Source organism: Vespula pensylvanica, chromosome 11 (genome assembly GCF_014466175.1).
Source record: "Vespula pensylvanica isolate Volc-1 chromosome 11, ASM1446617v1, whole genome shotgun sequence".
Taxonomy (NCBI): domain Eukaryota; kingdom Metazoa; phylum Arthropoda; class Insecta; order Hymenoptera; family Vespidae; genus Vespula; species Vespula pensylvanica.
The window spans coordinates 4,495,334-4,521,708 of record NC_057695.1 but is presented as its reverse complement, the minus strand read 5'-3'; the positions used below and the strand labels follow the sequence as shown (position 1 = coordinate 4,521,708).

The 26,375-nt window shown below is 25.9% G+C and overlaps 3 protein-coding genes across 8 annotated transcripts; 1 reads left to right on the top strand and 2 right to left on the bottom strand.

Moving 5' to 3' along the window:
- Positions 1-19: 19 nt before the first annotated feature.
- LOC122632903 (vacuolar protein sorting-associated protein 13) lies at positions 20-19,043 on the bottom strand. 4 transcript variants are annotated; one of them, XM_043820197.1, is made up of 60 exons: positions 18,160-19,043; positions 17,574-17,660; positions 17,292-17,489; positions 16,959-17,191; positions 16,655-16,793; positions 16,308-16,554; positions 15,989-16,223; positions 15,801-15,918; positions 15,379-15,625; positions 14,989-15,243; positions 14,817-14,916; positions 14,468-14,707; positions 14,218-14,398; positions 14,048-14,136; positions 13,809-13,938; positions 13,504-13,736; positions 13,276-13,413; positions 13,043-13,193; positions 12,710-12,927; positions 12,473-12,625; positions 12,255-12,389; positions 11,957-12,129; positions 11,583-11,884; positions 11,369-11,508; positions 10,929-11,217; positions 10,553-10,827; positions 10,324-10,446; positions 10,116-10,218; positions 9,878-10,024; positions 9,592-9,788; positions 9,367-9,504; positions 9,176-9,295; positions 8,918-9,097; positions 8,657-8,833; positions 8,409-8,570; positions 8,113-8,276; positions 7,915-8,035; positions 7,458-7,634; positions 6,672-6,896; positions 6,395-6,610; positions 5,760-5,801; positions 5,306-5,371; positions 4,533-4,736; positions 4,302-4,439; positions 4,070-4,216; positions 3,838-3,986; positions 3,604-3,715; positions 3,269-3,513; positions 3,020-3,182; positions 2,716-2,932; positions 2,466-2,641; positions 2,265-2,384; positions 2,055-2,176; positions 1,672-1,985; positions 1,452-1,573; positions 1,203-1,372; positions 1,014-1,128; positions 800-931; positions 573-737; positions 20-491 (listed from the first exon to the last, which is right to left on the bottom strand). In XM_043820197.1, the coding sequence occupies exons 1-60, from the start codon at positions 18,257-18,259 to the stop codon at positions 429-431; spliced, it is 10,038 nt and encodes a 3,345-aa protein (XP_043676132.1). In that variant the 5' UTR covers positions 18,260-19,043; the 3' UTR covers positions 20-428. The 4 variants fall into 4 exon arrangements, with proteins under 4 accessions (XP_043676132.1, XP_043676133.1, XP_043676135.1 ...); XM_043820198.1 differs by lacking the exon at positions 5,306-5,371; XM_043820200.1 differs by lacking the exon at positions 7,458-7,634.
- A 46-nt stretch (positions 19,044-19,089) lies between these two features.
- Positions 19,090-22,501, bottom strand: LOC122632906 (centromere-associated protein E). 2 transcript variants are annotated; one of them, XM_043820207.1, is made up of 9 exons: positions 22,360-22,501; positions 21,473-21,572; positions 21,174-21,393; positions 20,775-21,065; positions 20,457-20,650; positions 20,226-20,381; positions 19,856-20,144; positions 19,639-19,767; positions 19,090-19,536 (listed from the first exon to the last, which is right to left on the bottom strand). In XM_043820207.1, the coding sequence occupies exons 2-9, from the start codon at positions 21,541-21,543 to the stop codon at positions 19,300-19,302; spliced, it is 1,587 nt and encodes a 528-aa protein (XP_043676142.1). In that variant the 5' UTR covers positions 21,544-21,572; positions 22,360-22,501; the 3' UTR covers positions 19,090-19,299. The 2 variants fall into 2 exon arrangements, with proteins under 2 accessions (XP_043676142.1, XP_043676141.1); XM_043820206.1 differs by having other exon boundaries at positions 22,248-22,460.
- Positions 22,502-22,586: 85 nt separating this feature from the next.
- Positions 22,587-25,838, top strand: LOC122632909 (lysophospholipase D GDPD1-like). 2 transcript variants are annotated; one of them, XM_043820214.1, is made up of 8 exons: positions 22,587-22,786; positions 23,117-23,423; positions 23,523-23,565; positions 23,753-23,934; positions 24,004-24,224; positions 24,304-24,437; positions 24,509-24,626; positions 24,761-25,838. In XM_043820214.1, the coding sequence occupies exons 2-8, from the start codon at positions 23,300-23,302 to the stop codon at positions 24,884-24,886; spliced, it is 948 nt and encodes a 315-aa protein (XP_043676149.1). In that variant the 5' UTR covers positions 22,587-22,786; positions 23,117-23,299; the 3' UTR covers positions 24,887-25,838. The 2 variants fall into 2 exon arrangements, with proteins under 2 accessions (XP_043676149.1, XP_043676148.1); XM_043820213.1 differs by having other exon boundaries at positions 22,587-23,423.
- The last annotated feature ends 537 nt before the right edge of the window (positions 25,839-26,375 follow it).

The following is a 26,375-nucleotide window of genomic DNA, read 5'->3' as shown; positions in this document are numbered from 1 at the left end:
AATATATTATACTATATAATATAAAATAAAATGGTACTTGATCAATATTGACAAAATATATAATTTATGAATTACTATATATATTCTATAATCATATATCTTAAGAAGAAAAATTATATCAACATAAAAATAAATTTAATCTATTGAAATTCTATGCATCGTGAATGCAAACATTTTTTTTATATTTATCTCGAAACAATATAGGTTTATATTCTTTATTATAGTTATTTAAAAGCTAATATTTGTCAGTCTTGCAAATATTATTTATAAAAAAATTAGTTGAATGTGCATGAAAATTATATAACTTCAGTTGCAAAGCTTAATGCAAATTGAGCATTTAGGCACTCTTAGTTTTGCTTAAGCATAAAGTTTCATAAGTAATTTGTCAATACATCATGCTCTCTCTTTTTGATTTTCATACTGGTAACTTATTTAAATTCATCTGTTAATCCATATTGATTCATCTGTTCCCGTATTTTTATATAAAGTAACTGTAAAAATATTAAGTATATAAATAATTATTATTTATTATTTAAGTATAACGGCAAAAAAAAAAGATTTCCGTTACCAACCTGCTTTATATTGTAATCTGTTATTAAGATTATTTTGGATTGTTCTGTGCTACCAAATAAATTACCCAGTTTCTTCCTTCTTGAAGAATCTTTAATAAAAATCTGTACTCCTTTATCTACTACTTTAGGTAATTCAATTTCTTGCCACGTATGAGTCCAATCGACCTATAAAAATTAATAATTTTATAGCATACAGAGAAATTCTAAAAATGTGATTCTAGAAATACCTTCCAACCACCGAATAAATCACTATGTTCAAGATACGCTATACGTTTATCGGTAAGCAATAGGACATCCTTATTTATATATATATGATAGAAATAAATATCTGTGTTTGCATATTTTCCTTTTTCAAGTTCCTATGAGAAAAAATACATATATAAATTTCAATTATAACATTTCATGTGTCATATTATTATCATAAAATTATGAGTTACTTACAATCAGAATTTTATTACCATCTGCTTCATCTCTTATATAAGGTCGAACAAGACTGTCTGGCTGTAGGAATCTCGGTGGACGAACTCTTTTAACTTCTTCGTTTAATTCAGCCGCACTAAAATATATTTTTATTTTTTAAATTAATTTCCTAGAATTAAATATTACAAACTATAAAAAAGAATGTTTTACCGTCTGACAGCACCGAAAGATCCACTCGCAAAGTCAACAACACCGGCAGTTGGTCTAGTTACAAGTCCAACAACTCCTTTTCCAAAACCTTTGAAAAATCCTTCAACGCCTTCTTCTTTAGCACCGGATATGGGTTTCATTACAACACCAGTTACACCATCTACAACTCCCTATATAAACGACTAATTTTAATATACAAGTTATAAAAAAGTATTTCGTGTTAAATATCAACTTAATTCACAAGCATACCATTATCAAACCTTTCCCACTTCTTGCAAGTCCTTCTTGCAAATTTGCTGGCTGTTTATTCAATTGTTCTTGCCTTTTCCTTTGATAATCTTTGTCAAAAGTTAAAGTAGCTATTCCTTTACCTTTACATATAAAAACATTACGATTATAAATGTATGTATATACAACTAGTAAAAAAAAAAAAAAAAAAAAAAAAAAATGTTATGCAATCTTGTTGTACCCATAGCTCCTGTAATTTTAGATACAGCTCCTGCCATTCCACCAACAGTATGACCTAACATACTTCTTACACCAAGATATAATCCTTCAGCAAATTCTCCTGGACCTTGTATGGCACCTTGGAAAGGCTCATAAAATAAATCTTCGATACCTTTCATTGTACCAACTACAAGACCATATGGATTACCAATAACATCAAGACCTAACACAAGAACATAAGCTTGTTTAATAGCTTGTCCTACATAATGCGTAGTTGCTTCCGAAATTAATTGCTTATTTGTCATGAAAGTGTAATCTCTTTCGAAATATGCTAATCTGTAAAATGATTAATTTTTTATTAATTTTTATATCACGTCAAAAAATCTAAGATATAAAAAAACGTACTTGAATACGATATCGTTTATATCAGTCAGAGTAACTCCAAGGCCTTGTAATAATACATTTAATACTTGAGGTAGTGCAGAAGATCCACTTCCAGTACCAGTCATGGAAAAACTAATATGTATCTAATAAAGGAAGGATAATTTGATAATCACAAAAATGTGTTTAGAATTTTTATACGTAATAATATAAATAAAAAATAATATCAGTTACCTTAAGAGGTGAAAAATGCAATAAGTCAAAGAAATTCTTTTGCTCAGCTGTTGTGATCAGACTGACATGATACATAAGTGGTTCATGTACCAATTTCATGTCTGAACGAAATAGTTCGCTCTACAACAAAAAATTAAAAACTTTTTAATATATATTTATCATGGATATAAATAAAACAATTATTTCAAAATAAAATCTTACTTCTTCCACGTCATTCGCTACGTTAGTCTCCAAAAAGGCCATTATGGCATTTATAAATACTATATCCACTTTAATGTGAAATTCTTGAACAAGTACTTTGAAATAACGAAATTGTTGCACGGTACTATGTTCCAAAAGACGTTTTACCATACTAAGTTCGGCAAATGGTTTTGGTACTGTAAAGTTAATACAATTTTAGAAATAAACGATCTGACATTATAATAAAAAAAATACTAAAAACACTTCTCACCTGTACTTTGTGTGATACTTTTGGGTAGAGGAACAGGTGCTAGAATAACTGGAAAAACACAATCTGAAAGTTGATTATCTATCTGTAATCTATTAATTTTTGCATGTAATTGTACTTGATGTATTGATGTTTTATATTGTAGCCATAAACCAGTTTGGAATGAACGTCGCATGTAACGACGATGCGGTTTTAACATTTCCATATTTAAGTAATCAACCTAAAATTAATTACAGCGTAAATATTGGCTATTATGGCAAAAAAATATTATAGAATAAAGCTAAATATTAAATTTTTTAATCTCTACCTCCAACTTAGGCTCAAGTAATATTCTATGAGACGGCTCTTTCTCAATTTGTAATTCACGTATATATTTTTGGTATCCCTCTTCAATAATATTAATTTCTCTTGTATTGAGATGACGCCATCTATTTCCACCAGATTTACATGTTTCCCATATTATACCAGAGCTGTGATATATCAGTATGTAACAATATATAACGATATATCAATAATTATATCAAAATATTATAAATATACTTCAAAGAGAATTTACCTAGCTATGCACATATATAAAAGCTCTGACTTAGTAACATTATTTACAAGTGAAAATCCTATTCCATGAATATTAAGAGTTATTTCTTGTTCAGTAGGCTCAAAATCGCCTACCAGTTGACAATCTTCAGCTATCTTCAAATTTGTAGTAAATAGAAGTACTCTTTGTGTACCATTAAGAAATGATACATAATATATTTCCTCTTCTGTATTCGAAATAAGCATTTTAAATGCACCCAAAGTATCCTAAAAAGTGGAATCAAAAGAATGATTACTTAGAAATAATTTAGAAATTCTAATAATTTGCAAAATCTTTAATAGAATAATTTAATTTACTTTTCTTAGATCATCTTCTACTTCTTTATTGTTATAATCTTCCCACATTAATTTTCTTGGGCCAGCAGGATTTTCCCAGGTGTAAAACATTTTGTTAAATGATGCAATAGATCTGCAAGAAATATAAATGTTCCATAAATGTTCTTATAAATTAGTGACTTACATATATTTAATATTTATTTATTTAATATGTCGGTTATAAAAAATGTGTCTCTAAACGAATTTTATACGCACTTTACATTTATAGATCCTTTTTCCCAAAAATTGATTAAATGATGAGTGTGATTTATAATAAGAGCTGGAGCATTGCCAGGATTGTAACCTGTCATTGAAATATATATCCCACCTTCATTGATTTGTATATCAACATTAATACCGCCGTACTAATTAATAAAATATAATTATAAAATTATTGTTCAACATTTTAATTATCAATAAATTATTTTACACAATAATAAATATGAACCTTGTTATCTAGCTTCAACAACGTAGTATGGCTATCAGTATAAATAAAAGCTGCTGTTTTTTCACGATATCCTGCAGCCTTTGCTTTCAAAGTTTTCACTTCTTGTTCTGAACGAGGCCAGAAAGCAGAACATTCTCCAGGTGAAACCTATATATTATAATATATATAAAATAATGTATATGTTATATAAATATATTTTACTTAAAAATAATTTTTTTTCTTTTTAACATACTATGATAAGTGGATCAGCAGGTCTATCACCTTCTTGACATTCAATTATAAAATCACTATTATTAATAAGAACATAATAAGGTGTAAATGTAATTTGCTTTGTCAAAGAATTATATGTCAGTTGATTATGTACACCAATCTAAAATATAAAAATTTATTATAAAAATACGTATACGAAATTATATAATACACGTAACACACAACACAATTTTGTAATGAATGAACAATATACCTGATATATCATTCCATTGTATTTGCATGCAACTACTCCCTCACTTCCTGCAACATCAATTGAAAACTTTTCAGACCATTCTCCATCTTCTACCCTCACCATTGCTTTCTTTTTGCCAAAAAAGACTTTTGACCGGAATGAAAATAATATTGGTCCTTTAAAATGTTCTGGGTGATATAAAATATTTAAATAATCTTCTCCACTCTGAAACGAAAGAAAAGACTGGTATAGTTTTCTTCATAATAATGCTTTCATTTACATAAGCAATAAAATTAAGATTACAATAAATATATAAAAACACAAGTATTTTTCCAATGATGCTCCTATTTAGTTGCTCATGCATATATAGTACCAAACATTGCTGCAGACTATACATGAGTATACTAAACATATATACTCATGATATACCAAAACATATATAACACATTATATTTTATCTATGCATATGTGTTCTTTTAAATATCCAAAACATATTAATAAATACAAGGAAATAGAAAAACTAAATAGACTTACAGAAGAAATAGAATATAAATAGCTTGTCTATGTATGTATGCATGTATATATGTATGTGTATGTGTATGTATATATCAGCTTCACAAGCTGTGCATATATAGATGTTAGAACAACTTCTATATTGGCAAAAAATATCATTAGTAAATATCATTAGTATTGCAGTTTCGTATATATAATACTATAATTTTGAATTTATAAATATTAGTGCAATTAAATGTTATTTAAACAAATTTAAATAAATTTTGAAATGAAAATATCACCGAACGTGCTTTCCTCTTCCTATACTGTGCACGTGGATGATGAGGTTTCATAGCAGAAACGAGTTTCTGAAATATATCTTCATATATATATATATATCGATAAAAACAAATATGTAAAGCGTGCTTTTTTTGTATTTTTACTTTATAAAGAATAATTATATATTTTCACTTTTAAATTTAAGTAAAATCATTATATAAATGTAAGAAACACATTACAACTTTTATTAATTTAATAATATTACTATAATTTTTTTAGTTTGCTTTGTTTTTAAAAAAATTACTAATATATGTAGCACTAAACTAATACATCAAATCAAATGTATATGTTGAAAAGTTTCTACTGATAAATACTTTAACAAAGATTTTACAAGCTTCTAAAATAATATTTTACAAGCTTACAAAAATAGTCCTATAAAAAGCATGAAGTTAAAGTGCAATAGTAATAAAGCTCTACCTTAACTGGGCTTGAGTGTTCTTTACCACCCTTACTTGACTTCTGTAAAATAATAGTTTGAGTTCAATGTCGTAAAATGAATTTAAAAAGACACCTACATGATAAAATATTATGAACAAATACATTAAGTTTAAATAAAGGTATAAATATAAATTTAAATATTAATTCAAAGAATCATGCAAGACATTTTTCTTCAGCAATTTTACACTCCAATATTTGAGAAATATTATTAATATCCTTTTGGAAACATCCTATAAATTCAATACAATATTATATAAATTATTACATAAAAATAAAAAACCTGTAAAATGTAATTTAAACTTATGCTAATATGTATTTTTACATAAAAAAAAAAGAACTAAAAGTAAGAAAGCCAGCAAGCATAGTTAGTGAATTTGCTTCAATTTAAAGATTAATAAAAAAATGTATATAAATATATTTTTTAAGGAATGTTATTACTACAAGACATTTACTCTCTTGGTTGAATTGTTGTATGAAAATTTTTAAGGGAATTATATCAGAAATAAATAATTAAAGGATTATATAAAAAAAATTATATAAAAAAAATTATATATAACAAATATATACATAAACGATACAATATTTATTAAAAGACAAAATATTTTTACACTTACCCTATAAGATAACATTAATCCAGTTTTATTTAACATCCAGAAAGGACAATAGAGAGCCATTATAATCGAACCATGTTTATATGATGTATGCATTCCTAAATCCATAATAACTTTTTGTGAACTATCAAAGGATTCAAAAGACCAGACTGAAAACTCCGGTGGATTTGCTATTATTTCACCTTTGCATGACCAATTTTTCTCTAAATAATTTGGTAGCTACAAAATTAAACAATTGTATCATTTATTATGTCTATAATAATATTACTAAGATCTTTACCTTAATAACAATATTTGACTTTGTATAGTCAATTGTTGGAATCTGTAAAGTAGCACTAGCTTCCAAAAGTTTTTCTTCGATAATTCCAGGAAGACAAATAATAATGTCAATTGGCAAAAAATTTTTTAGATATACAGATGGATATAAATGCACATTATAAATAGTGCTTGCCATTGTGTGGCGACTAGTATTTTCAAAATAAACTTGCTCTATTTCTCCTACAACCTGTAATTATTAATATAATATAATATACTTTTATAAACAACATAGTATATTTATAATACTTCATATAACAATACTAACTAGACATAAGAATCATGCAAAAAAATAATTGATTTAAATCATAGTTTTACAAGCAGCTGATATAAAAATAATAAAATTAAATGATAGTTTTACAATAATTTTTAAATAGTATGTGTCTGTGTGGATGAGTGGGTGGGTGTGTGTGTTGAGGGATATATATGTCAGGGATATATATAGTATATCCAATTTCATTTTCAGTGTGATTTTTGAAAATGGCACTCACCAAAAAACTAGCTTTTACCTTATCATTTGTACATAAATAATATTCATCTCTTTACTAATCATATTCTCAGTAACAGGAAAAATGATGTAAGAGTATTTCTAGTTAAAAAATATACATTTATAAAAAATATTAATCTCTACATTCACAGTTAATAACAAACGATCTAATTAACAGAACAATGCAGGTACACTTCTTATTCTCCATAAAATCATCACTAATATACAAGATTGCAACATATTAACTGAAGAATATGATAGTACCTGAATAGGTGTTTCCACATATTTTGGGTGCTCTGAATTAAAACAATTCAAGCAGAAACGTTTCACGTGATCAATAAAATGACACAATTTGTATTGCCAGTCGATAGCATTTAAGAATAAACTGACTGTGTTGTTATTATAGAGAATACTACCAACCACAATCATCACGAAAAACATCTAAAAGTAAAAAATCGCTTCTTGTACAGGCATACGAAGCATTCCAACAAAATTCTCAATAAAGTTAGAAATAATTGTACAATATAATATTATCTAATTCATCGCGTATTCCACAATTATATTTATAGTAATATTATTGTCACAATAATACAGTATAATATAGATATTAACTGTAGCTATTGTAAGAAATTATTTACAGAAAAAAGGAAAGTTTCTCAAAAGTGTAATTAAAAAAAAAAAACCATAAAAAATAAAAAAATATATAGATTGGCATAATTACCTGTATATAAAACGGTTCTATTATTTCTTGTTTTGATCTTGCTTCACACTTTAGCAGTTTTGTCATGGAAACATTCTTTTGAAGGTCTTTCCAAACAAATGGTTCTATTGAAACCATGTAACTGCAATAATGGATTAAATTTAAATCTAATAATAGGAAAGTGATACTGTAAGTACAGATTATGCAAAATGAACTAACCCATTAACACTAAAGAACAACCAATAAATATTTGTTGGTGTATATACAGCATCCAATGGAAGATTCAATCGATCATCAGGAGCTACTGTGCCTACACATTCAACTTCGTTTCCTCGTTTCGTCATATAATATACAGATATAGGTTCGGTGAAATGATTATGTACCTATAATAATTATCATATATTAAAAAAAAAAAATAAAGCTACTGTTTTTAATCATAACTTTCTAATACTAAATGACCTAATAATATAAATGTATTACTTAGTAAAAATATAATCATACCAAAAAGTATTTACCTGAAGGATACTTCTAAGTGTAACAATAGTGCTTCCTTCATCAACAACAACATCAGAAACAATACCCCATTCCTCTGAATTATCTTTACGATATTTCAACGAGAAGAATCTTTTATCTGCTCGAAGAACTGGTATTGTCAATTTATCACAAATTTCTTTGAACTAAAAAATACGTTAATGTATTTTTATAGGAATATGCATTACATATATACATTATTTAATGAATATTGAAAAATTATTTGCATTACTGAAACAACAAATTTATTGTCTCCACTGTCTTTAATAGAATCAGCTTTTAATTGTTCAAGAAGGTGCGTTTCTACTTTGGTAAACTTTGGTACGAGTTCTATGGACGCTCCAGATTCGAGAATTACTTCGGTATACAAATCTGTTTTATTATTTGACCTTGAACCACTATCAAATATCTAAAAATTAATATATTTCATCTATATAAATTGCTATGTTATATAAGAATATAGACGTAGCAATTCATATTATAGTAGTTCTACCTTAAAATGACTAAGCTCTAAGTTCAATGTCATTGCCAAGCCAGTTTCATTTCTCAATACATATGGTGCTAATTTTTGAGTGGCCATTTTTCTACCAGGTTCGATAGCAGAAGAGAATGCATTACCTAATTGTTTTAATACATCCAGACAAGTTTTGGTCACAGTAATTTCTAGATTTTCCTATATTTAAAAATAAAATAAAATCGTTAGATTGATATATTTTACTCTTTTAAAGACTATTATAATCAATTGTCTTACAGAAGATGTTATGTCAATGGACATTTTAGCAATTTGATGTAAATCTTCTGGTTCACTTTCTACACTTGGACTGATTGCACTAGCTCCTCTAGAGCTCACTTCTAAATCATTAAATTGTACCTAATAACAAAATTGAAACGTATTAAAAAAAAAAATCATACCTAAAAATATTAAATTATTAGTAAATTTACTTTCGTTTTCAATTCCCAAGAAGTTGAAGTACGTTTTCCATTTTGTATTCCTTCCTTTGGTTCTATCAATGGTTCCCATAAAGCTAAACGACTATTATAATATGCTATAATAAGAGAAATTGTACATTCCAAGGACATCTACAAAATATAAATTATATTATAATAAAAGTATCTATTTGTTAAATTTATATAGATATACATATATATATATATATATAATCATACAGCTTTAGTACTCCAATCATTGACATTGCTTTGAAATCCAATATTCGTCAAAAGCATTGGTAATGTTTTATTGCCAACGCCTGCTTCCAATGTTAACAAAATTGTTGGTGCAGAAATTATAGCTAATTCAGGTTTATAAACCGTATTATCATCGTAATCGGGATAAGAAAAAAGTTCTAATACCTCCGTTCCAATCTCTATATGAACAAACATTAGAAATGTATTAGAATGTTTCGATATATAAGAAATTGTTCGTTTTAAATAAAAAATATGAAATGCACTAAACCTGGTTTTAAAAACCAATAATTTTGTTCTTTATATGGAGTAATTTGCCAAAGTCCTTCATAATTAGGTTCAGGCTTTACCACTTCTTTATCTTCCTCTTCTGTTTTAGTTACAGTATGAATGACATTGTTCAAAATCTCAATTACACCTATAAAATATTTTTTATTTAATAATGGATAATTACTAATAGCATAAATATAATGTTAGACATATATGTGTGTGTGTGTGTGTGTACATACCTGGTGAGACAGAAATATAAATATCTGTACAAGATACATCTATGTGAAGACCTTTTCCTTCAGGTGTAGAACCTGCTACACTAATACTACATGGTCTTAAAACCTTTTACATAGATGAAATAAAAAATATGTGTTTTATTAATATATTTTAGATTACAAATGATAAACTGATGTAATAAAAGATCATAATTATATAATCATCTCATACCTGATATATCCAATCAGCCCTTTTAGCAGGATTATATATACCAGTTAAAAGAGAAAGATCTTTAACAGAACCTGTTATAACTTGATGTTCACCCATTATGCGCATTTTTAAAAGTAGCTCAGTCTATAAGAATAAAATCTTAATATAATAACAATAAATAAATAAATATATATATATATTTATTTATTTATAATACTAAGTAGATAGAGATTAAATTTATGTTACAAACATTTAATAATATGCAGTTTGAATTTATATCATCCATATCCTCAAGAAGAATAATATCTGGCTTTTCTACATGTAAATTCACAGTTAACATTTGGTTAGTTTGATTTCCTGAAGTTTGAGGTGATCGTTTCTTAATCACTACATCATTATAACCCTTTTGTGAAGATTGAGATATATTCTTAGTTGATGTAGAAGGTACAATATTAAAAAAATCTTTTATCTTCATTAGGTAATCAAGTGATACAATAATGCTGAATGAGAACACTCTAACATCAACTGCAAATTTATATATAAAAGATATTAAATATCAAAAATACAATATACATTCCAACTATATACAGCATAGTGTATTGTGTGTATGACTGTGTAATATTTACCAAATATGTCATTAGGGCCTCGTCTAATTGTTACATCCAACATACTCCTCACAGTCTTTGCATCTTTTTCCGTATCATGTGCAGATGATAAGCTTGTTGTCCTTTCCATCAGTCTTGTCAAAGTACTTTCTCTACTAGGCCGAATATCGTCCAAAGTACAATTCATAAGAAGGATAGAAGTTACTAATAAATCACCAACGAATATTCGTCCTTTAACTGCAAAATGTGTTAAGGAAAACTTTGCCAAACCATTTTCTGGAAGATGTAGAGGTGACGTTTGAGTCTGTAACTGTATTAATAAAACATAATCCTATAATATTTGAAAAAAGAAAATTTATCACTACAATAAATTTAATATCAATATAAAATAAATAAAATTATTATCAATATAATAAATATCATATTAGTTCTGTAATAATCCTGCAAATATATAACTTTACCATTTTGGAGCCTCCTGTAAACAAACTAATAACAAGGCTATCCATAATAAATTCAAATTTAATAAACGTATGTACATGTTTTTGCTCTTGAAAAACTGTACCTTCCTCTTCAGTAATAACGTCCACTTTAATTGGTTCTACTGTGAATTCAAATCAATTAAAATATAAATATACAAGAAATAACACAGTTAAGACATTTATTATATGCACTTACTTATTTTTCGCTTATTCTGATGATCTGATAAAGACTTTTTATCGCTATATCCCGAAATTTGTGTAGGTTTAGACTCTTCTATTGATTCTCCTAAATTTTCTTCTAAAACTTTCATTATGGTTGCATAGTCTTCTTGACTTAATAATAAATTAATTTTGTTCAATCGACCGAACATATCAATATCTGGTATAGAAGTAAACCATGCAGTTGACAAATTGCGTTTCATCAATAGTGTAAAACTAACTGGTTCTAGTAATAGAACTTGGTTCTCAATCGTAAATTCAATTTTGTTTAGTCTTATTCTAACAAAAAATAAAACATATAAAAAAAATATAAACATTTAAAAGATATAAACTTTATTTAATGAATTATACCTTAAGAGTTTTAAATTTTGTAATTCAATCTTCATCTCATCAACTATAGGATATTCTCCAGACACTGTTTCGACTTCTAGTTTTTTGAAAATATTACAAATTGTAAGGTTACCCATATCTAACATTAAACAATGTTCGCTTTTTGAATTTCTAGGCACATATATAAGAGGAGCCTACAATGATACAATATATATATATATATATATATATATATATATATATATATTGCATAGAATTGCATAAGTATACTTGAAGAAGGAATTCGTATTATTTGTATACTTTTTATCAACATATATACCTTAATTTTTACGTTTAATTCTACTCGCGTTGCACTTTCTTGAACATCCTTAATATTAGTTTTTGCTGCTTCTGCAGCTGCTGCAGATGCTTCTTTAATTGCTTGTTGTGTTGCTTGGAAATTATTAAGAAAATTCTAAAAATATGAAGATAAGTTTATATATATTTTTATATAGATATTATTATCATTATAAAAAATTAAAATTCTCTGCCTCTTACCATAACACTTGTAACAAAGACATTTAAAAATATAATACGGTGGCAGCCCATAATAACTTTAATAGACATATTGTTTTTATCTTGCTCATGTGGTTCAATATTGTATATTACTGCTTCAATTTTTAAAGACTCTTCACCTTCTACTGATATAATCTATAAAATTAATAAAAACAGAATTTATATTTGCAAAAATCAATTTTTTTTAAATTGTGTAAAATACTATACTTGTAATCTTACATTTTTATAAATTGATGTAGTGTTAAGATCTTTGATATTAATGGAGGTAAGATTAATATTTGCTTGTGAATAAGAAGCCTTCATTATAAAACCAGCAATAATGCCTTCTATAAAAAAAGCACTAATGTCTCTTAGATCACTGGTCATTTTTATACTTATAGTGCCAACTTTAGCTTTTACTTTTAAATCTATAAACTCGACCACTTCTCTTTTACGTCCTACACACAAATAATATAATTTTTAAAAACAATAATTCCGTTTGGACTGTTTCAAGATTAAATTTTGATTATCACACAGTTGTACGAAAAAATTAGTAAATAGAAGAATGCATACGTAATTTTGAAGGTTTAAGTTTCTGCTTCTGGATTTGATCTCTGACAAATGTAGAAGTTTCTTCTTGAATGAAAGATAAATGAGTTGGCCGAGATGGTACTATATCTTCTTGCACTGTTTCTTTTAAAACAGACATAGCCTGTATCTTATCCTAACAACGAAAAAAAAAAAAAAAAAAATTTTTTAATTACAAATTATACATGTTACATTTATTTTTTTATGTTTCATATTACCTGTATATATGTCACAAATTTTAAAAAATCAATAAGGGCTTCCTGATGAAGTACTACTTGTAATGTAGTAAATTCTAATTGTAACAATTTTACGACCGATTCATGTCGCGTGATAAACTCTGGTGATCGTTTATTCACCTATAACAATAAAAAATGTATATGTAAAAATGATATAATAATCATTAATTTACGAATTTTAATCTTAGTAAAATATAAGAATACACTTACATTAACATATTGCACTATAATAAGATACTCGTCTTTTCCAGTTGACATGGGAGTATTTATCATAAAAATTTCTTCATTATTACGATGTTGTTTCATTTGAGTACCGCCTAGTTTTAATAATATTTCTTGATCGTAGGAACGTTGCAACATTTCAACTTCTAATTGTAAGATTTCAAATCTTACAAATGACATGACTATTTCATCTCTTTGTTTGGAAATTGATAAAGTGAATTCTGGCAAATATATAAATATTATATATATTGTTGAGATAAATATAATAATTATCTATATCAGAAAATGACTACCTTTCATTACGAACTTCATTTCTAAATCAGTTGTCTGTTTAAGTGGTTTATCTTCCTGCTTCTTTTTATCATTGGCTGAAGAAATTGTAGTCAATTCCTTAAATAGAGATAATTGGGAAACGGATTTGCTCTAAAAAAAAAAAGAAGAAAAAGAAAAATGAAAGAAAAGAACTTATAATAAAATATAGTAGTAATATTGAGAGAGAGGAAAACTATATTAGTTTTCTCAAATTCCTTACAAGTGATGACTTTGTAAGTTGGGTAGAAGTTTCTTCCTCAGGGAATGGGATGCTTTGAGCAATATTAAAAACTTCTAATAAAAGTACATCTGTAATACAAATTTTCTATATTTAGATTTGTCAAAAAAATAAACAGATATAAGTACTGGAAAAAATATTATCGTAATAACCTGTTACATTAATAGCAAGAGATGGTAATTGTCCTACTAATCTCATTTTAGGTAATAAAGGATCATCCGTTATTAAACATTTGTGAAATTGAATTTCTAATGTAGTTGGACACAGTAATGTCATTGGACTATCTTTCATTAAAGCTTCTCTCCAATTTTCATTTCCCAATGAAACAAGAATCTATAAATATAAGGAAATATAACATTTTTAAATACCTTATATTACAATGGCAAAGTAAAAAAAACATACCTGAAAATTAACTATATTCAGAGCAAATTTATCATAACTATATTCTCTTAAGTGTAATAAAATATCTTCTTCACTTTTACCCATACTAGCAAGCTGTTTAACAGTTGCTTTAGATTTATTATTTTTGGGCTTTTCAAGAGAATGCATCTTCAAACTACCCAAATTTATTATAAATAATGATTTAGTACTATCATATAATCCACCATGTGGTATAATTAATTGAGATGCTTGCATGTCTACCTGTATGTGGAAAAATATCGAATAATTTCTATTTTTACTTATGTCTCATTTAAGGATATCTTTTTTTTCTAATTTATATTTAAGAATATATATGTATAAAATATCATACCTGAATATCTAATACTGAATGTTTTTCAATAGCATACTCCAAACCTAAAGCAGACATTTCTTTTAAGCCTTCTAATTGTTCTGCAGCAGCTGCTTGAATTCTATAAAAAAATAAAATTTTTATATGTAAAATACTGTTATCAAAGAATTCATATAAAGAAGATATAACTTACTGATTTAAAGCTGAGGAATTTGGAACTTTAAACAATTTAACTAATTCTATAATTGTTTGAGCATCATAGATAATATCCACGGATTTTGATTTTACAATAATACGATCACCACATAATTTGTCAAGAGGATTCTTTTCATAAGAAATAGATAGTAAAACATTATCTGAATTAAAAACTTCAGAATTAAAAAGTGAAGGAATATAATCATTTTGTTTCACTCCAAAAAGTTTCATATCACTAATTGATGTTGTTATTCTGTGAAAAAAAATAATACTATTTATTACTTTGAAAGCAAAAATGCAATAATCTTTCCAGATTCTTCTATTATTGAAAATAAGAATATCATTTCGGATATCATATATACTGTATATATTTTCTTAAGAAACTTACAAAATAGCATTAGCAGAAGGTCGTGACTTAAAACCAGCTTGAACACTATTTAATTGTAAATCCAAGATACTTGGATATTCTTTATCTGTATCTAAAAGAAGTAACTGAAGTCCATGTAAGAAGAAGTTAGTATCAATCATTTCATAAGTTTCGGGATAATGAGCTGGTGTAATGTTCTCTTGGTAATCAATTGCACGATACAATTTTTCCTTTTCTTGTGGTGTCATGGCTTCTTCGAATTTACGCACTAAAATAATTAAAAAATTGTATGAATTTTAAATTACTTGCATCATATTATCTTGTATAAAAAATTTTATACAACATCTCATCTATAAAATTGTAATAAGAAACAAATAAATTCTTGTGAAACAAAAGTTTTCACAATGTTTCTTAAGAGAGAAATAACAAATAAAAACAATTACTAATAGCTGCAGCAGAATTCAAATCTTGAGTTTCTTCTGTTTGAGGAGAACCCCACAAAAAGCCAAACCATCCTCTTTTCGCTTTAAGAGTCTTTTCTTTCTCTGCTAATCTTTCGACCTATGAAAAAATAATAAACTATTAAAAATAATTCAATATACATCCAGTTAATAATAGACATAATACTTACTTCCATTTCAATTTGTTGTCTGATTATAACTAAATTGAAAAGATCTAACTTCTTTTCATAATTCGCAAGACGTTCTTCAATATCTTTCACTACTTTCTTAGTTGTTAATTTCGTTTGATACACTTGTGCATATTCGCGGCACATATCTCTATGTGCTTTCATATGATTCCAATCCCAATTTCTCTGCTTTCTTCTTACAGTTTCTTCTAATATACAAGTATATGCAAATTTCCACCTGTTAATAATAAAATAAGTAATAGAGTATACTATTTTATATATTAATATAAATAAATCTCCAGAATAGTTTTTACTAATTTACCATTCTTTATAATGGCCCCTATATGATTTTACATTTGGTCTATATTTTCTATATGGAGCAGCCTTTTGAGCTTGATCCAAACCTTCTCCTAACTGTACTAAAGTTCGATATTGATGTTTTGTCAATGCTATTCGTAATTTAAGCATTTCCAAATTGAGCCATACTTTTGGAATGGTATAATTACTGCCATCTGCTTCAGGCTTTGGATTAAGCTTTAATTTTGCATTAACATTTATTGGACCCAGTACTATAATTTGTTAAAAAGAAGCATAATAATTATTTATTTACATATTTTTAAGTGATTAAAAAAAGGAGATATCTATATAATGCAATAGAATATAACTTACAATATAAATAATCAATAGGAGTATAATCCATTGTTGCAATACCATCAGAAAACAGTTTTGAAAACATAGAAGGTAGATTTTTACTAAATTGTTCTACACCGGTATTAAGATATACAGCGAGGCCATCCAGTGTACATAGCTATAAAAGTATTAACAAATGAAAGTAAATAATAATGACCTTATAAATAATTAAAAACAAATCATATTAATTCATATGATTATGCCTACATAAATAATATTTAGCTTAATTAGTTGAAAAATTACCATTCTTATCTAAAAAATATTTAACAGTTATATCATTTACCTTATAAATTTGTGGAATTGCATACATATCTTTCATGCTATCAGTTGTACTCCAATTATTTGTACAGCTTTCTAAGACAAATGTATTTAATGTAAATCCAAATGAAAATGGATGATCCTTAAATGTAATATGGTCTTCATAACGCACATGAATTCTCTTTATTTCAACATGTATATTTTTTATCATACGAGCAATTAATTTTTCAACCATTGAATCATCTAGCTTTTCTTGTGCTATGAATAAAATAAATATAACATTTATTATATTTAAATTTATCATTCTCTTTTTCTAATGTTAAAAAAAAATGTATTATAAAATTATCTTAAAATTTACGTTTAGTCTCTGCTAATTGTTTGCTTTTCTCTATTCTTGCAAGCTCAGCCTTTTTGGCTTCTAATTGTTGCTTTGCTTCTTTTTCAGGATCATAAACAACTTGGCTTGAAGGTACAACAAGTACAAATAATTCTTCGACTATCGCATCAACTTGAGCATTCCATATATCTTTATATGGAATTTTTAATATTAATTTTCCTAAATGTATTATAAATATTGTTTATTCAGTTCCTCTTTTATATATAATATATCTTGACATAAAATGTTAATACATTTACAAACCTAATCGACCATATTCTAATCTTATAGGTAAATCCAATACATCTAATGCTGTTTCTTTTATTAATAAATCTGTTAATACTACATCGCCTGAAATAACGAACATTTATTTAATGACGTTATATTCTATAATACATAAAAATATTAATTAATATAAAATCACATAATTTTGTAATATTTAAATAATAATTTTTATAAATTATAAATAAATTAAATGACAGTAGAGAGGAAGAATGTGAAAATGACTGCTTTACTGAAAATTTTATTAATATAATCAGATCAATAGGTTATTTCGATTAATTCGAATTTTTATAGGCTAGGTAAAAAGTATGCCGATATAACGTGTGATAAAAAGTACGTAGAATGATATCAGAAATAGAAGCTGATGTCACATTCGTGTATTATATTTAATATGTTTCCTACATTCAGATATTGCATAAACAAAGGCGCAATAATATATGGTGTAATATCGGCTTTCAATTTTTTTCTCTCTTAACGGAATTTACAATTTCACAATTTAAGAATCTAATGTAAACAACAATATAATATTTGATAAAAGACGTATTTAACGATATAAAATCATACTCACCTCCCCATAGACTAAGTTTTAACTGCGTATAATCCAAATTTTGAATATACTCTCCCAGAACTTTATTTAGTAGTTCTGCTATGATTGATTCAAAAACCATATTTGCAGTTTATTTGCAAATGACAAACATAAAAAGAAAATATATACACTTTATCAAGCACTTGTTAACATGTCGTTCGTTTTTCTTCTGATAAATTGATACCGAATATAAATATCTTCAAAGATATAATAAAGTGAACCAAACGACTATACCGCAGTCATAACCTTAAACCTACACCGTAGATCGATCAACATGTAGAATAGACAAAGTATTTAATAAAACCATTCCCGCCCTTCTGTTTTGTTCTAGACGAATATAATTTCCTTTACTGACGTCACATCAATACGTGCAGAAGATAGAGATGGCGCTCAAATCTCGACTACACTACAGCCATCTATCAATATGGTACGAACTACTTAGATTATATAAGAACTAGGATATCCTAATAGTTACGTTCGATAGCATTGAATTTCCATGCCATATTCTTCGTACGTTCCATAAAAAAAATTCATAATTTTTTTAATCTATATCGTAATTTTTTAAATGTAAAAAACTAAATAGCACACTATATACATTTGAAAAACGTACATGTCCTCAGTAAAATTGATTCCATGTCACTAAAAAATATGTAATAAAAATAAAACACAATTAATTAGTCTGGCATTAATTGAAATAATACAATGTATGAATTAGTAAGTATCTAAATTATACTACTTAATATGTGTTTGTCTAAATACTACATAGCTTTGTATATATGTATAGCTTATGCTTTTTCACAGCCTTATAGCCTTATTTTCTATTAATATGATATACATATCAGTTTTTATTCAATATAAGTTTATATGTACATATATTATTTAAAACATTGTATAAAAAATGAGCTGCATGTATGTTATATTCTATATATATTGATAATATTTTATATCTTTACTACACAGTAAAAAATGATATACTTAAAAAAAGAGTTGTAAAAAATTTCATACAAAGTATCTTTCATTGTATGTAAATCGTCAAATATTTAATATAAGTATATAAAATATTCAAATTTATAACTCCTTTGGTTCCTACCTTTCTTGCAATGCCTTATTTTGCATATATAATTAGTTAGTTCTTGGTTCATTTAGTTCACTATAATTTTCAGGCACTGGATATGGTCCTGGATTACTTAAATCACTGGCTTTTTCTTGCACTTCTTTAAAAGAAGCTTTAATGTTGTCTAATGCTGCACCTAATCCACTCTTAATTTGATTAAATTCTTGTGTTACTAATGAAAGGCGACCCAATAAATAATTTAAGTTTTCATCTACTTCTGCCATACGCTTGGTTATTTCGCTTACCTATGCATAGAATTAATTATTTTCACATTCATTCCTTATTTTTTATCTAAATATATTAGTTATAATTAAATTAGATAATTTAATATTATCACATATAATTACTTTATTTTCCATTCCACCCATAGTAGAGGTTGTACCATTGATATAAACTTCATTTTGTTTATGCAATTTATCTAAAGCTTTTGCACTCTCTGTCATTTGCTGATACATTACATTTATTTGTCTCCAAACCTTTACAAAAAAAAAAAAAAAAAAAAAAAAAAAAAAAATGAATTAGATATCTATTTAGAAGTCTATAAAATTGTTTTTATATATTTACCTGATTCATTTCTTGTTCCATTTTAGTAGTTAAATTTGCTAAAGCACCATTCTGATTGTCCATTATATCATTAGAGATTCCATCAAATCTTGTATTGATTGTATTGTTAATATTTTTACTCTGTGCCTTCACTAAGTCTCCTACTTCCAAAAGAATTTGATGTACACCATATTCTACTCTTTTTTTCGTATCTAATACATGATCAGCCATTGAAACCATTAATAATTGACCTTTACTAAGATCATGTAATTCCTTGCTTACATGATTAGAGTTATCTGCCATAGCCATTCTAAAATTTCATAAATTATAATTAACAAAGTATTTTATATCTTATGAAGATATTTTTCAATTCCATATTTATTTACATTACCTCAATGCTTCAACTGTATCTTTTGATTCTTCTTTGCTTTTCAATATTTTATTTTGTATATCAGTACTTTCTTTAATAATGATATCTTTAATAGTATGTTTAGTTTCTTGTAAAAGTAGTTCTGTTTCATTGTGCAATGTCCGAGCTTCATTAAGTCTAAATAAAAATAGACATTACAATACTTAATAACTTATTTTTTAGTGTGTTTATAGTCAATAGAAAATAACTTACTGTGGTAATTCATGAATATCTTCTATAGAATTCTTTACCAACTCTTCAATATCTTTTAATGCTTTACTTTGTTCTTTCACTAGTAAAAAGATATTTAATTGTTCATCTAAATATTTCTCTGGAGATTTGGATGATTCTTTAATAATTTCCACTGAATTTTTAACATTTTTAAAATTATCATTGATGTCTTGCAACTGTTGAAAGATACAAAATAAATCAATATATTATTAGAACAAGTTTTTTAACAAATATATAGCATAAAATGAAAGTGTCACAATAGTGGCCACTATTTTTTTGTAAGAAATTTTTTTTATTTACCTTTATATCCATTGACTGTACTTTATCTAACTGACTTGTTACAGTTTCCTTTAACTCCATTGATGTTGATTTTAAAGTAAATTCAAGATCTGTAATGTGTCCTATAAGCAATAATTCTGTATTATTTAACTTAGATAAAATATCAGGATTTATTTCCCTATGATTTAATGACATATCATGAACTTTAGTTATTTTAGTTTCTATATCTGTTAACCATCCTTCTAATTTAACTTCCAAATCTTCTAAAGCATCTGTTGTTTTTTGCATTTGTATACGCTCTCGCTCATCCCTCTAAGTAAAAGTAAAAATAATATTCATTATTTTTATTATAATACTAATTTTATTATTAATCATTCTATATCATGGAATTTTAAATTAAATTACAATATAAGATAATACCTGTGCAATTAACTGTTCAATTCCTGCAAATCTTTCATCTAATTTTGCAAATTGCTGTTTTAATCCATCAATTGCAGATACTCGTTTTGTTAATACAGATATAGCTTTTTTTAATTGTTCTCCTAACTGTCGCTCACGCACTTCATGTCTTTCCAATTTTTCTGTATTTTCTCGCATCATATGTACCAAACTTAACATAGCATCTTTTATATCTTCATGACTATAATAATACAAAATTATTATATAAAATTTCTTTAAATATAAATCATAATTCATTTTCAAGAAATCAATATACTTACGTGATTTCTCTAGTACTACATAGACTACTACAGAAACAAAGCAAAAGTAATAGTAGACTAAAAAACTTCATTATTTTTCTTATTATATGTTGATAAATATCTGAAATAAATATTATTAATATAAATTTACAACTATAAAATGTAACATAAAATAGATGACATGTATATTTATTCAATGTAACTGTCTTATCATAAATACTGAATGTATTGATGCAACTTCGAATAAAGAACAGAAATTCTACTCTTGGATAATTAATTCAATATTCAGAGCTAAGATAAGAGTAAGGTCATACATGATGACCTTTCACAAACAAAGAACATTACTATCAAATGTAGTTAATAGCTATAAAGATTATTCCAAATGATAGAGAGCAAATATAGTTTCCTAGATAAATCTAAATTATAATAATAATTTTATATATAAAATAAAAAGTATTATATCTCATTTCACACTTTCATGTAATTTTCTACTAATTAGAATATAAAAAAAATATAAATAAATTGTTCCATGACATTATTGTTTAAACATATTTTTTTCTTCAATAAATGATTACACAAATATTTTAAAATACCTAATCATAAGAAGTATGTGTAAAAAAAATTTTTTTTTTTATTGATATAACATGTTAATTATCATTAACAATTCGTTACTTATATTTTATTATAAAATATAATATTAAAAATATATTATATGTTATAAAAAATCGTTTTTTTTAATTACAAATCCCATTGAAAAAAACAATTTAATGTTAAACATTCTGATGTCCTTTCTTACCTGATACTATATTTTTAGTATCATACTTCTTTTTTTTTTTAATAAAACCGCCCTAAACAAATCACTTTAAGTACTATCGATGCAATAACAATACATGTATACGGATACATACCCACGATAAATACAAACTGAATATTTAGAAACAATTGAATACAATGAAATCGGTAATCGACGCGTTCGTTTTAGCTCTTTTAAGACGGTGATAAAGCGCCAGATTATCAATGATGCTCTAGCGTGAGAAACTGAATATGCAGCGACATCTAGTTGGATATCAGTTTTTTTCAAAGTATACAAGGCACTGACTCGCTGATATATATATATATATAGAAACCCCCCACATATCGCTCCGTAGGTCGCGTATTTAAATCTTTTTTTTCGGATAGAAATAGTCTTTAAATTACGAGCCCTTTCTTAAAATAGTTGTAAATAGCTATCGGGATTAAATTAAGAAAAATCTATATTGAATGTCGATTGTGAACTTGAAACACTTTTTTAAATGTATTGTACATCGATAAATACCCCTTCAACTTATAATATAGGTTAGATTTAGACTTCGAAAAGAAATTATTTTATTTATCTTCTGAGTAAAGTTAAGTTCTATTTTTCTCTCACGTGATAAGAAGAAAATGAAAATATAAAGTTGTTTTATACAATGTAAGAAAAAGAGAAATATATTTAAGAGATCTATCAGATTTTTTCTACGAAAATAAAAAAATACATCAGTGCGCGGGAAATATACGGTTTATGGATATCCAAAACAAAAGACAGAAGATTAAAAATTAACACAATTTCTTATTTCGGATTATTTTTTCAACTCTATTGTTCGGCTTGAAACAATTTTAAATTAAAATTTTAATAATCAACTTTAGGGCAAAAGATGAAAAACATTATTTAAAAATTATGTTACAAACTCATACTTTTCTGGTGATACAAAACTCTTGTGACTATTGTTATTGGCTGGAAAACTACTAAGTGTGTGTCGTCTGCTACATTGACTCATTACAAATGTTTCAATTTATATCTAACATGTGTTGGATGTAAAACAATAAATTATGTTGCTATATACATTAATCGGAGGTTATGTATTAACATCAATGATACTTTTTAAATATCCAAGATTGCTGCATAAAAAGAAAAAAATAAAATTCAATTGTCATCATATTAGTCATAGAGGTGGTACGTTCTGTTTACTTATATACATTTTTTTTAACTTAATATTACGATGAGTATTATAATACTGCATTTTAATATCATTCTCAATTTAAAATCTTTTAGGAGCAGGAGAAAATTATGAAAATACAATGTCCGCTTTTCGACGGTTAGTTCTAATATATTCTTTCAAGGTTATGTTTATCTGTGAGATGAGTATTATACAACTTGGCACTTTACTGAATATATAATGTTGTATGATTCTTGCCAATTTTAATTTAATCTGAATTTAAATTGAAAATTAATTGAATAATTTCTGATTAGATACATCAGTAAATTAATATATTTCATTACAGAGCAGTGGCTATTGGTACTGAAATGTTAGAATTAGATTGTCATCTTACTAAAGATGGTAAAGTGGTTGTATCACATGATCAAAATCTATTGCGTAGTACTGGTACCAATAAGAACATTTCCGAATTAAATTATAAAGAGTTACCACCATTAAAACCACGTCTTCCAATTGATTTTGATCCAGGTATTTTGCTTATTTTTCTAAGAATATTAACAACCTTGAATGAAATTATTTAAAAATAGTAGTTCACAGACATGGAATTTATTGGTTCTGCAAATGAAGATGAAAGGCGTTTTCCTTTATTAAGAGAAGTATTTGAGGCATTTCCAAATATTCCTATTAATATCGACATTAAGATAAACGATGATGAACTTATAAAGCAAGTTTCTGATTTAATTATAGAATTTAAACGAGAGGAATATACAGTTTGGGGTAATTTTAGTGATGAAATTACACGTAAATGTTACAAAATGGTAAGTAATTATATTAATATCTTTATATTATTAATTTAGAAATAGGTATCTTTTAACATTTATTGATATTTCATTGTAGAATCCAAATGTGAATCTATTATTTTCTATGCGACGTGTTACAATGTTATTATTTCTCATGTATACTGGATTGTTACCATTTGTACCATTAAAGGAGACACATCTAGAAATATTTTTACCTTCTATTTACTTACAGTAAGTCAATATTATATTAAATTAATATGATATGTGCAATATTTCTAAAAAGATACTTTTATGTTCCTAAGACGGAAGAATAGATCAAATCCAACGATCTTACCATTAGAAAAACTAGTTGTACGGACTATCAGTGTACTCTTAATGAGACCATGTTTATTTACACATTTAAGAGCACGTGGAATACATGTAAGTAGAGTTGATCAAATTATTTTAACTTAATATTACAATTATATATTTGATATAATTATTCCATAATGGATTCCATAATGTACCTACCAATTAAAAAAAAAATAATTAAGAAAATAAAAATACTATAACAGGTATACTTTTGGGTCTTAAACAAAGATGAAGAATTTAAGAAAGCATTTGATCTTGGAGCAACAGGAGTAATGACAGATTATCCTACAAGATTAAAATTATTTTTGGAGAATTATGCCTTAGAATAATATTGCCTGATTTCTAATAGGTTTATGAAATTAATATATTAAAAAATATTTACTGTTTCGTATTAGTGCATTAATATGTATATCTTATTTTATATAAGCAAAAGAAAAATATTTTCAATTTTTAATTTTATGCACTAATACCAATCTAAACAAACAAACCAATTAAACATACCACAAACTGCAGAAATAACCCAAACGCACTTTAAACCGCACAGTACATTTTAAAGCTGTAACAATTTATATAAATTTATAGAACTATTATGAGGCATTTAGTTTAAAGTATCTTTCTTGCTATTGTACAATATTAGTATAATGCATTTTTTAAAGTCTGCTGTAATATCTAAAAACTATAAGAAAATTACAAATGTACAGTTTTAGTATCATATTATTAAACAGTAAATATAAGTTGCACTTTAAGTAATTTGTTTCAAATGCTTTATGAAATATTATGCAGCAAATATGTTACTTTATTTTGTATAAAATTAATAGACATGAATACTTTTTTTTAACAATATCACCTTGTATAAGTACATATCTCGATACTTGTCAGCAAAAATATGATAATATATTTGATTATATCGTTAATTATATAACTTTCAAATTATTATTACTATAAGGATTTATAATATTTTATAAAAAAATTATTTTCCTAATTATCATATTGTGTTGAACACAATTATTTTTTATATTATAAATCACTATCTGAACTCTGCTGGTATGCCTTAAACAATACAATGGTGTATTGTCTATGATAACGGAATTTATGAAACCAATTTTATAAATAAGCATTGTAATGTATTTCATAACATTTACCTATTATTATTTATAATAGAAAATGTGAACTTTATAAATACTAAAGAAAAATATGTAACTTATATTATGTACAAATTCATGTATCTTTGTAATTTACTATTTGTAAATAAAATTTATTTCTTATATCTGTATTATCATATAATAATAGTTTTATTATTTCTTTTATATATTCATACACGTTGTGAAGGACATTTATGATATATAAATTCTCGAGGTTCTTTACTATTATCAAAATTAACATTTCTTAATTCTCGATATTTGAATACCTTACCCTTACAATAACAGCACGTTGTAGTAGAAGGATGCTTATTATGAAAATGTTTATCTATCTCATTATTATTCCCAAGAAAATCAATTTTACAAATGTCACAGTAAACACGAGGTTCTCGGAATCTTTCATGAACAGAATCTGTAACTTCATTTTTTTTTTTGTGATTTTCATTTTTCGGTATTTCAGACATTTTGTCCTTAGTAAAAAATATTTCGTATCTATAATTCAATATTATATTATTTAAAGAAATAGAAATATTTTTTTGTTCGATTTAATAAATAAAAATTCTAACCTCACAAAAAACAAATTCGTTTATAAGAAATATACTTACATTTTAGTTTTAATTATTATACTATCCTTATTAATTTAAATCCTATTATTTTCACTTGTAACAATTAAAGATAG

Coding starts and splice junctions, on each gene's coding strand:
- LOC122632909 (XM_043820214.1), top strand. CDS start 23,300: ATGTTGCTATATACATTAATCGGAGGTTATGTATTAACATCAATGATA. Junction 23,935..24,003: donor TCCAATTGATTTTGATCCAG/GTATTTTGCTTA, acceptor AGTAGTTCACAG/ACATGGAATTTATTGGTTCT. Junction 24,627..24,760: donor TAAGAGCACGTGGAATACAT/GTAAGTAGAGTT, acceptor ATACTATAACAG/GTATACTTTTGGGTCTTAAA.
- LOC122632903 (XM_043820197.1), bottom strand. CDS start 18,259: ATGGTTTTTGAATCAATCATAGCAGAACTACTAAATAAAGTTCTGGGA. Junction 12,928..13,042: donor ACTTAAACCTTCAAAATTAC/GTATGCATTCTT, acceptor ATTTGTGTGTAG/GACGTAAAAGAGAAGTGGTC. Junction 3,716..3,837: donor AAAGGATCTATAAATGTAAA/GTGCGTATAAAA, acceptor TATTTCTTGCAG/ATCTATTGCATCATTTAACA.
- LOC122632906 (XM_043820207.1), bottom strand. CDS start 21,543: ATGAAGTTTTTTAGTCTACTATTACTTTTGCTTTGTTTCTGTAGTAGT. Junction 21,066..21,173: donor TTGAACAGTTAATTGCACAG/GTATTATCTTAT, acceptor ACTTTTACTTAG/AGGGATGAGCGAGAGCGTAT. Junction 19,768..19,855: donor TGGAACAAGAAATGAATCAG/GTAAATATATAA, acceptor TTTTTTGTAAAG/GTTTGGAGACAAATAAATGT.